Source organism: Dreissena polymorpha, chromosome 7 (assembly GCF_020536995.1).
Source record: "Dreissena polymorpha isolate Duluth1 chromosome 7, UMN_Dpol_1.0, whole genome shotgun sequence".
In the NCBI taxonomy this organism is placed as follows: Eukaryota; Metazoa; Mollusca; class Bivalvia; order Myida; family Dreissenidae; genus Dreissena; species Dreissena polymorpha.
Window position 1 is genome coordinate 74,854,498 of NC_068361.1, and position 12,108 is coordinate 74,866,605.

The window sequence follows — 12,108 nt, forward strand, 5'->3', positions numbered from 1 at the left end:
ATTTACGACCAAATTTTTGAGACTAAAAATACAAAAGCTGTTCATCAATATGCATTCAAAATATAAACCATATGTGTGAAAACAATTAAATGAATAGATATACGGAAAAATAATAGAACTATTCTTTGGTGTTTAGTTAAAATGCTTCTTTGAAATATGTCTCGTATTCCAATTTTGTCGTACGATCGTTGATGAAACGGACCCCTGGTTTGCCGACAAACGAAATTGACAAACGACTTTTGACAGCATGTTTTGTACATAAACATTTTGTTTTCCAAAACAACGATAGTTATAAATTACTTCTATGGGTATCACGAATGTTATGCATCATTAAATCAACCGCGTATCCTGCCGGAAACAAGTGTATTCAGTATCAGTTAAGTTGTATCAGCTTAAATTAATACAATACCAATATAGCAAGCAGACGATAGTGCTGCGAGGGAACGCGAAAGAAGAGACAGTTTCTTTACCAATGTCGTCTGCTTGCAATATTGATCTTCGCATTTTTGCTGCATGTGTATGATCTTAGTTTTAAAACCAACATTTTTGAGCAACAGGATCAATAATCGTCATCGTTTTGGATGCATGCGAGTCGGGCTAAATCTTAAATAGGCACATATTCAATACAGTTTTAGTCATGCCTGTGATCATACATTCACAGAAAATGTGAAATGTGTGGAAAAAAACAGGTGAGTCGTAACAAAATCAAACCAGCTAATAGCAAGATCCTATTGCTCAAACAATGTGATACATATAACATGTGAAAACTATGGCATCCAAAAACTGCTAAATAAAAACATTGACATTACAACATAACTTCCGGCTGCAAATGATTCGATAAATTCGAAGTGCTTCCGTTTGCTTCGTCGTCATCGAATACACCGAGTTCATGGAATAGATCCGGGTCTCTTATCCACTCGATTTCCGGCTCCGCTTCCGGCATGATCACGCACATAAACTTCCTTCCGGTTCGACTGTCCATCGGGTAGATAATCAAAGGACTGAAATGCTTCGCGTCGGACACAAAATCGATTAACTTATTGTACACAACCGGGAATTTATGACGTAAACTTACACCACGATTGCGTAACTTCCGCTGAATATTTATGAAACACAATTCCCGCGTTTTTCGCCCATCGAAGTCATCTGCATGTTGGTTCCCCGGGACGGCCGTTAGAATGAGCGTCGACGGGATATCGGAGTGTTCTTGTTTTGGATGCATGTGAGCCGGGCTTAGTCTTAATTTGGCACATTTTTGAATAATCGATTCCATTCGCCGCGGAACCGGCCTTGACGGCAACTGAAAAGGAATCACTATAGCGACGTGGATGACATACTTGAGTTCCGGGTTATACTGTTTGCAAGTGTCACTGAGTATTTCCAGCTTCGAACCGAGCATTTCCGCGTTGGGGAGTTCCTTAAGCGGTACGTAGATAGGAGGCACGCACAGACGCTCCATTCCGAAGTTCAGAAACTCGTCTGCGGAGCTGATATCCGGAAACGCGAACACGACGCAGCCGCGACCCTGGGACAGGTACCCGCGGCGAGCGATTCTCGAACACTGGTACTGTAAATGTGGCTGTTTGTTAATATGCTTTATCACATGCTTACACGCACTGTTAAGCTTGCTAAACACACACATGCGCTTGTGAGCGAACCAGTCCGCCTTGCGACAGGTTCTGCTACAGTAATATGTAAAACAACTATGACACGATTTAAAGTACTTCCGGGCCTCTTTGAGGTTAGTTTCGCGCTGACAATGGGGTGCCTCACACCTAATCAGCACGTATTCCGACTGAATCGCCTCTCCATCACCGTTCTCACTTAATGTCCCATCTTTTCCAATCTGCGCACTAACCGGATACGGAAACACGAAGCCAGGAGGGGTATCTGGAGTTTCGGCGCTCCTCGGAACTATTCGGCCATTTTCGTTGACTTTCATTCGACCCGTCGAGTAGCCATCTAGTAACAGAAGACCGTCAAGGACGTCATCGATGGGCGCGCCGCCGCGAAGCCGACTATGCAGGTATCCATTCTGAACTCTGTTGTTGTACACATTGGTAAGAATAACGCGAAGATCCCCGGCGCTGTCCGCCATATTGGGACCGGAACCGTTGATGGAATGGTGATTGACTGTCATGACCGGAAACCTGAAAATCGCGTCCTTTTCTTGCAGCTCGTCAAGTTGTTCGGCAAACCCGTTCTCCAAAATACTGCTATACCGTCGTTTCTGTAAAAATTCAAATAAAGTTTCGCCATCAATTTTAGCTTTATACTCAAGAGCATGCAACCAGGTAGGGGGTGGGGTATTGTCAAAAGTGTCTTTGTTTATCGTATATTCGCCATAGTAACCATCAAGGCAATCAATGTCCTTACCTTTTTTGCTTTGCGCGCTTTCTGTTTCTGATGACGTCATTTTTGTGACGTAAGAACCGGGCCGTCTGAATCTAAATTGGGGCAGAGCAGCCCTAAAACCAGACTTTTTACCTGTGCTAGTGCTCGATTTATTATTAGTGCTAGGGGTAGTTCCATTTTGACGATTTAATTCATTTGTGTGCTCTTGGGATCGATCATTCGCTTTATTGAGTTCTCGAAAATTAACTTGCTCTTGGGTTTTACTCACATACGATTCATCCGAGAAATGCACTTGCGTTTTCCTATTGGCAGCGTCACCGTATCCATGATTATCACTTACAATTGGTTTTCTTTCAGGAATTGGGGGAGGGGGAGACATAGTCCTTTCAATTTGAACAGGTTTTTGATTTTCTGAACGAACTACAGTCTCGTGCGTAACACACATTTCTTCGAATCTCACTTTAGGCTTTTCTTTAGTCGGAGTAGAGACAGTCGGCGAGTTGGGGTCTTCCTGCGATTTTCTTTCAAACATTTCACGTAACTTAGCAAAAGGCACTATTGTAATAGGTTTCAGTTCTTTCCTAGAGTCCGTTTTCCTAAATTTCTCACTAGGTAAACTAACTGCGGGTGGAGTATTATGAATGGGGGAGCGCTCCGGGGTAACAGGCAACATTGGGGCGCGAAGCAGCCGCGTGGAGGTGGGGGTTGTCTTATTAGGGGTCACGCGCTTCTGTATGATCACTGCATTTGACCCCGGGGTCACGGACGGGGACGGAGAGGATGGCATACTCGGGTAGTAAGCGGTCGACCCGAGAGTGGACGTTGAACCGACTCGGCCCGCATAGGTAAACAGACTTTGTGTGCTTCCGCTGCGGGAAAATGACGATTTCTTAAACCAATCTGGGACATTTAACTTCGAAAGAGAGTTCGAAACCCTGAGCTCATGAACTGAGGGAGTCTTTTGTAATTCCCCAGGCTGTCCTAACTCATCCGCGAAAACATCGTCTAAATTTGTTTCTAAGGTTTGCAAGCTTTTTGACTTAGGAACCTTTCTACTCGCGAAGCGTCCTTTCCCGTGCTTCCTAGGCAACCTCTGCGCCTCGTTGGCTCCGACTAGCGCACTCATGCTTGCAGCTCTTCCCAGAGGATACTGAAACGAAACAAACGCATCGTGTAAGGACTGCGCATGCGCGTCGACGTCATAACTGACGTCAGCGTCTATGTCGGTTTCGTTTACTGACGACACGGAGCCATATCGCAACAACTGTTCGAACATATTTTCTAACGACTTAGTCGTGTGGCGAATTTCCTCGCGTTTTTCGGGCGAGAATATACAATTTGCATGCAATTTGTGGTGGTCGGCGCGTTCGAAACTCGAGTTCGCACTATTTAACCGAGAACGATAGAGTTCCTCGAAGTTTCGCGGGGAGGGGAGGGGGAGTGAATGCACGTTTTCCATGCTGGTGTTACTTCCGTATGACATATTCCAGAGAGACATTTCTGTCGGCAGGCTTTCCGTTGATTGAAGATCGCGCTCGTGACGTTTCAAGTACTTCCGGGGCGTTGATGACATCAGCGCCGTCCTGTGACGTAGAAACTTCTCTTCGAAGCTTTCGCCGGGTGAGGTGAGATTTTCGGAACTGAAGAATCGTTCTCTGGCGTTTTGAACTTTTAACCTAGATGCGGGTGTCTGAACATCCGGGAGATTAATCACAACGGGAACAAAGTCGCCTGACACCGGTTGCTGCAAAATCGACGTGTATTTCTTAAGCTGTTGTTTGTTGATTCTTCGTTTTACGCTGGACCGAACGTCCGAATGACTTTTAGGTCTGTACAGATCTGATGGCCTAGTAAGCGGCGTCCGCACGATTCTGCTGGACGCGGGTGACGTCACCTGGCCACGTGACCGTGACGTATAACTCTCTTGCAGGCTGTTATAACTCTCCTCAAAACTGTTCAAAGAGTCGTCATCTGATAATCCACTAAGCGAACACGACCCGATGGACAGAGAATGACCTTCAGAATTAAGACCTTCTTCGACCTCGGAATTCACAGAATTATCGTCGTCATTGGCAACAGTTAAATGAATATCCACTGCATCACGTTTTAACGTCACATTATTTGTACGAGCGTTCGTATTTCCAGCGTTATCATTGTAATATTTATTTTCTAAACTGTGATCATGGTCCGCTCGCAATTGTCTAACTTCTGGTGGTATGTGACTGTGTTTATCACGGTATCTTCTATCTGGAAATTGTCCAATTTCGGAGTTATTTCTACAACTGTTGAGATTTTCAGTTTTTGGCAGTGGTACATCGACATTGTTCAATACTGACAGGGGTTGTATTGATTGTAAATTATCTTGCAATAATTGCCCATTGTCTGAACAAGCATTGTTGTGTTCATGTATTATAACCTCACGATTCGCTATTACATGCGGGTGTATTCTTTCGTCGATGTTTTCCAAATTATACTTTCTAGTTACGGTATTACTTATTGGATAAGTATCGCGTCGGCTATTGGAAGTAACAGAGTCTATTGGAGATATGTGATCAACTTTTGTGTTTGACCTCAGCAGTGTATTGTCTTGTTCAGTGTTACAGTGTTCATTCTTCTCAAAGAAATCAGTATCGTCAGGCTTATCGGTAGAAGATATCGCCGTATTTGACGCGGTATTCGTAAACTGTTTATCCGTATCGCGTTTCAGATAATCGACTGATTTGGCATTTAAAGTGTCAGTTGGTTTTAAATTGCTTTGTTTCTCGTAAACGAGGCTATTGTCTGTATGAACACATTTTTCTTGTCTACTCTGCGATTTTTCCGGGTTTCTATCCGAATTTCTGTTAAATCCGGACACTATTGCACTTTCATATGTGAACGAATTTCGCGACTCTCCTTGACTAGAACTATAAACTGACTCATTTGGCAAGTCATCAATAAATGTCTCATATTTCAATGGCTTTTCTTCACGTGAACGTGCACTTTTGACATCATTTACGCGCGAGGATGAGATGTTCACAACATTGTCTGCACTACAATCGACATCAGTATATTCATCATTGAACACATCATCGATATTTGTTTCTCGCTTTGGCGGTGCAGCTTTATGTCGGCATGGTTCAACAGACGGAAATGACGTCGTCGTTACGCAGATACTAATTACGTCATCGATATTGGTCTGCCTTTCTCGGCTGAAACTGTGGTAAATGATGATTATCGATATCGACATCGAAGTTTGTTTCAACTCTAGCGTTCCTTGCTCGAGGTATTAATGACTTAATTCCATGGAAACGTTCACGCTGAATATCTCCTTGCGTCACAATTGGTTGAGTGTCCTCGTTTATAACGCTTTCGCTACTTAAAATGTCCTCACATCCCTTCACTTTTGCTTTTACAATTTGCTCAGTGATGATAATTGAATGCACTATAGCGTGTTCGTCTGTGTTCGAAACGCGCACATTATTGGTAGCATGGTGCGATCTCGGCTCAGAAACACTGTTCAAACCACTGCCGACCTCATTGCCCAATATAATGTCACTCTGAGTCAAACTCTCAATCTGTTCCGTTAAGCTCCAAACGGTATCAAGCTGTCCATTACTACTCTCTAAATTATTCACGTCTTCCTCACCTAATATGTCCATGTTATTACCTTGGTTATCGATTTCAGATCGCGGGTCAATATTAGTAACCAATTGGTCTTTATCGATTGGTGCCAAATCGCGAGTTTCAGTTGGAAGACTTTCAACAAAGTCCAAATCTTCGGGAAACGGTATGTTTTCTACTATATGGCTAAAATCGCTATTAATTATGTACTTTGAAAAATCAATGTTTGGCCGGGTACAAGATTCATCGTCATAATGGCCTTCTTCGACTTTCCCCGGGTCTGACAGCGCTGCGTCTTCATAACTGCTGCTTTTAGCTGACGGTGACTTGTGGTGCGTACTTTGGCAGGTTAAACTTTCATTTTTTTCATTCTCCGCTGACTTAATCTCATCGTCTTCCGAAGTAATCGGCGACAGATGGTCCGGGTCGGACGCGTAGCTCCGGTCCGTAAAATAGCCCCTCCTCTTGAACTCGGTACTAACGTTTTCGGTGTGCGAAAATTTGAAACCTCGCGCGTCCTCGCTCAATGCATGGGAGACAACCGCGTCGCCGTATTCTTGCGACAGTCCGACGGAGTTGAGGTTCGTGAAAGTTTCGAAGTTTCGCAGTTTACCTTCGTCGTCGCCGGATGAAGAATCCACGTCACGCGAATGGTCGTCGATGACGAGGAAGAAGGAGTCGTCGTCACTATCGAGATTGAAGTCCGCCAAGTCGTTCGGGTCGTACTCGCGCAGCGGCGGATCGGAGTTGTCAGAAAACCCGCCGTCGGACCCGCAGTCATCGTCGGCGGCATGGTCGTAGACGTCAATTTGTTCGTCACCAGCGTTACCCTCGTCGCCGTGTTGATTATCGTCATCGCCATCATTGTTGTCGTTGTCGTCGTACTGATTTTCGCGGGGGTTAACGATAGAGTCGGAACTAGTCGCGTGTCCGTTTAGTTCCTTCTCTTCTGTGTCTGTTTGCGCGACGGATAAAGATTCTATGGATGAAATGTCAGATTCGTCACTAATTGCTATATCATTTAAACTGTCTAATACTTCCCCGGCTTTGTCAATATCAGTACCGCCTTGACCCGTACATTCCCGATCTGAACTACTTTCGGTATCACTTTGGCTCTCTGTGTTCGCGCTCAATAAACTGTTCAAACTGTCATTAAGAAAACCGCTGACTAGTGAAAAGTTATCATATTTATTGCCGCTGACAAGGCTTGAATCGAAAAATATCGGTAAAGTGTTGCCCGCTGGGGACACGGTTTTATTAGATCTATTTGCCGGGAAGACATATTGATCCATATTGCAACTCTCGCTTTCATTAGATTTTACGCTAAGCACCGTTATTACCGACTCACTGCTGCACGATTCGGTATCTGAAAACGCGTCCGCCAAATTGTCAAGCGCGCATGTGCGCACAGGTGAAGGAGGCAAACTGTCGTCTGACAAATCTGAAATCTTGGATTCATCTTCAGTGAGTTTTAATTTCATTTTATTTGGTTTATAACTACTATTTGCAGCTTTTATCGTCGTTATTTTATTTACCACCTGTTTGTCATTGCTTATCACACTCGGATCAGCTGTGGCATTTCTGATTTCATTTAACGCCAGGTAATCGCTCACGGTCCCAGTCTGATTTATATTCATGTCACAAACCTGCTGCAAATCCGCTGAAGTATTTTTCATGTCAGATTTCGGTAAGTTTTCAAGCGTTAAATTACATTTAACCGTATTCGCATGGTTGGGTTTCAAATGCAATTCATTTTTAACAGACTGCGTCATTGTGTTTTCCGTAGTTAAGAAATCGGTTGCAGTAACTCGAGAATTTTCGCTACCATCGTTACCATTAACGCGCGAGCTATTTACAAAGTCTGGTGAATTATTCTGTTCACAAACAACCCCGTTGTTATTTGCTAAACACTCTATGGCGCGTGCATCTCGTACACCTTGTACAGAATTATCACAATCATTTGTTTCCATAGTGTTATCATCCTCATCACAAATTGAAGAAATGTACGCACTGTCTACATCTTGACGGTTACTACTTCTTTTGTCATGAGCTATTATGACGTCATCACTTGCGTCCATTTCGATTTCTTCCATAATAGTGTCCAATGTGGTGACCCCGTAAAATGACCCCGCACTGGCGTCCTCTTCGTCTGAGTCCGAGTCCGACACCTGGATTTCGTATTCATCTTCTTCGTCACTCGAATCCATCCGATCACTATCACTGTCCGGATATAGGTCAATGTAGCCACTGTCGCCCCCGGTGTCTTTATACTCAAAATTGGCAAACCGCTGCGAGAACGGGACTGACTGACTTTGATTATGATTTGTAACTTCAATATTTACATTTACACCGGACATGTGGTCTAAAGAATTATCACCCGAGTCTGAATGGTCATAAGAGGATTTTGGAGACCTATTTGAGACAAAATCTCGAACGGTGCGGCGCGTAACAATAACGTCATCATGTTCGATCCCCGTTTCTTCCTCCCATTTGTATTCATCCCAGCTGGTCAGCGTGTCCACTGTCATATTGTCGTCTGGTATTGAAACGGATGACACATTTTCGTCTGACGTCGGCTGCTCGCAATCGCCTCGGGGCTGTTGTTGAGCGTACATCGGTATCTGTTGATCGTGCACTATGACTTCGCGTTCAACGGGTTGATCAATATCTGGTAAAGTTGATTTTGAAACCTCGCACGAGCGGTGTGTATTATGTTCATCATCGGAAATGTCAATATCGCAGGCTGATGAAGCAGACAAATTCGGCCGATTAGCAGGCGACACCGTAGATCTACTTTCTTCGCCATAATGCTTATGCGGCGATTTGTTTCTTATTGCACGCGCCCCTACTGAACCCGAATTACGACCACTCGCCTCGTCTTCTTCCCCCAGCAGCCGCCACGAAAACATGATGGTGATGATGGTTGCTATGGCTGCAGTAAGAAACCTTTCAAACGCCCCATCCGCCCCGGCTCCCCCAGGCATACCACCCCCTGACGGCAATCTATCCATCCTTTTGATGTTTACCTCTCCAAAGATTGTATGTAAACATAAACACGGTTTACCTGATTAAATTTATCAACGCGATACACATTCCCGTATTTATTTAACTGATCCCAAGAGACTTTTGTCAATTTTAATATCAAAATTTACACCGATATTGCACTATTTTCATGTATATTCCATCATTGAGCACAGCTAGTAAACACTTTATCCAATTTAGGCCCGGTTCTGCCATGTATTTTTCCGAAACGAAAACCACTGTATGCTACGTTGGTCGATGTATATCGAGCAAAAAGTATGGCCTCTCTCTATACCATACATAGTCGATAAAACCAATGAGACATTCCTGTTTCGCCACGTGATACAATAAGCTAAAAATAGACTTTTAAAGCTGTCACTCGAGGGAAATACAGTGAACGCATCGTTTGTGGTATAGAAAACAGTGTCGGCTTAATACAATTTAAAAGGGTTTATACATTTACAGTCGGAATGACTGTTTTTTTTCGGCGCTTTGTAATTTAATCTCCATGTTTATCGCAGTTTGATTGAAATCTAAACGGTATAAACCACTAACTTGGTGTACTAAATTACAGGTACCGTACTATGTTGAAGTGAAGCTTTCCCACTATTACAAGTAATACCATGCAGTAATTTCAGATCAATGAAGCGATTAAGTTGCCGTTTTAAATTCGGTAATCGATATCGAGATAATGAAATGAATACGAAATGCATACGCGTCCAATGTTTTCCGAGTTCTGATAATGCGTATTGTCTCATTATCGAGGTCGCGCGACAGTCGGCGATATGGCTCCGTGTGTGCAATATATATGGCAAAGGAAAATGATTATATAAATAGTTGACAGGATAAGCTGCAAAACAATCTATCAAACTGTCAATATTGATAGTTTACCGAACGATAGACTCGGCTAAAACTTTAAGTAAATAAACAAGTATGTAACTTGGCGCAAGCTCGATATGTTGGTGACATATTGCACCATTTATGCAAAAAGTTACCATGTGACAGTATAAATTAAATAGCACATGGTACGTTTTTGCACCAATGTTGCGATATTTGTTCCTTCATACTCATAGAGACTGCAAAAAACATCGGCCACTACAAATGTAGCAAAATTTCGTTCATTAATTAACTTAGACAGAAGTTATAAACTACACACAAACACACACACAACAGACCCCATCATTAAATTGCATATGGGTTAGCAACATTATTTATTTAAAAAGTCCGAACATGTTAATTTATCTCTTTGACTTGTATGTGGTTTCAGAAGCAGGTGAATATGATCGAATGTAATGTAAATGAGTTGTGCTCTGTGAAAAGGGGGTTTAATGCATGTGCGTAAAGTCTCGTCCCAGATTAGCATGTGCAGTCCGCACAGGCTAATCAGGGACGACACTTTCCGCCTAAGTTTGATTTTTGCTACGAAAAGACTTTCTGTAAACGAAAAATATCATAAAAGCGGAGAATGTCGTCCCTGATTAGCCTGTGCGGACCGCACACGATAATCTGGAACGACACTTTACGCACATTCATCAAACCCACTTTTCACAGAGCACGGCCCAAATGTATTCGAAAACCTTTCGAGATCATTTATATGGACAAAAATAATGTATTTTGAAACTTTATAGTGTGTTTATGTCCTTATTTAGGCAACATAATACCCGCCAAGGTAGGGGCGCGCGATGTGTCTGTGAATGGGGTCAATTCATTTATTTTCATTGACACTAAATTTCGCGGATACTTACGATCGGCCATATTTGTTGGATCTTCAATTCGTTGCTGTTTTTATATTGTCCGATTTAAGACTTCGGACGTAAATCTTTTCTATATACATGTGATTTCGCGGACCAATGAAAATCAACGAAAATAAGTGTCCGACGAATAAAATGGGATAAACATTATATATGTAAATGGCATGTATAAAGATACTTGTACAAGAATGGCGGACGCAATGAGTGACACGGTTGGTATCAACACCTGGTTTTTAAGACTTATCTTAGGTCATGAAACCATGTTTAGAACTACAAATCCAAAATTCACTTCTTTGCAAGAGTTACTGTCTAAAGCAAGTTTCAAATAGCCAGCATGCTATATTAGATGCATAGTACATAACGCCCCATTGGTTCAAAAAGGTACCATGTGCCTTCTTATTTCAATGCCACGTGGTACCTTTTTGCTCCCAGGGGGCGATAAAGAAACATAAAATGTGACCTTTCAATATTGCACAGAAACGAATTGAATCAGTATACCGTATTGTAAAGATTCTTCTGCTCGTCTTAACTTAAGGTGTAAATAAGACCAATAAACGTGCGTCTCAAACAGTTTATTATTTGGGAAAATATATCGCCCCATTGGGGCAAAAAGGTACCGTGTGTCATTAAATTTGAATTAAACATGAAACTTTTTTTTCCCCAATAGGGCGGATATAAGAACATGGAAGGCCAATGATGGGCCTGATTTGTACACTCAGTGTATTAAACAGTTTCGCCCAATCGGTGAAAAAAACGACAGCATGTGCCTCTAATTTCAATGGCACATGGTACCTTTTTGCACCAAGTGGGTGATGTTTTTTGTGATGCATTAATGTTCAAATGTAGAAACAGCGTTTTGTTATGTAGCTTTGTCATTCTGTTAAGTGCAATTGTGCAATCGATCCGAATCTGTCGAAGTACGCGTTCTACCCCTTAAAATAAACATGTAAAATAATCACTGTAAATCACGTATGTGTCAACATTTACATATACAGATAAGCCCTTAGGGTAAACAAAGTGTACAGCACTTTGTCCAAAAAATATAACATAAAAAGAAAAACATGCGTGTCAATTAGTATGCGCCAGTATCATATAACATTGCGGCTTGCCATTGGTAACCAGGTAGATCCGTGGCAATATGTTCAAACTCAAGACTTTCACTATTGAACTGGTTACAAGAAAACATGTGTTTACATAGTTACACGGCATCTGATTGATTTTATACAATGTATGTTACGTCATAAAATTAAAATGGTCGAATTAAAAGGACACATTCCGTTTACAGATGAATCCTCAGTCCATAAAAAATAACTCTATATATCTTAAATAAGCATTAAGGTTCCGATCAAAACAATTGATTTTTATTTTGCTGATGATT

At 42.3% G+C, this 12,108-nt stretch overlaps 2 protein-coding genes across 4 annotated transcripts in view; both read right to left on the minus strand.

The window, feature by feature from the left end:
• Window positions 1-609: 609 nt before the first annotated feature.
• The window catches only part of LOC127837041 (apical junction component 1 homolog), a 223,371-nt gene continuing 211,872 nt past the window's right edge, over window positions 610-12,108 (minus strand). For 2 of the 3 annotated variants that reach the window (XM_052363796.1, XM_052363797.1), the window contains exon 3: window positions 610-3,505. In XM_052363796.1, coding sequence (XP_052219756.1) covers window positions 806-3,481 — 2,676 coding nt within the window. In that variant the 5' untranslated portion in view covers window positions 3,482-3,505 and the 3' untranslated portion in view covers window positions 610-805. Of the gene's footprint in view, window positions 3,506-12,108 lie in introns of those variants that run through there. The other variant, XM_052363798.1, reaches the window with a different exon arrangement.
• On the minus strand, window positions 5,514-9,260 carry LOC127837040 (protein PFC0760c-like). The gene has a single exon (XM_052363795.1). The coding sequence runs from the start codon at window positions 8,967-8,969 to the stop codon at window positions 5,520-5,522; it is 3,450 nt and encodes a 1,149-aa protein (XP_052219755.1). The 5' UTR covers window positions 8,970-9,260; the 3' UTR covers window positions 5,514-5,519.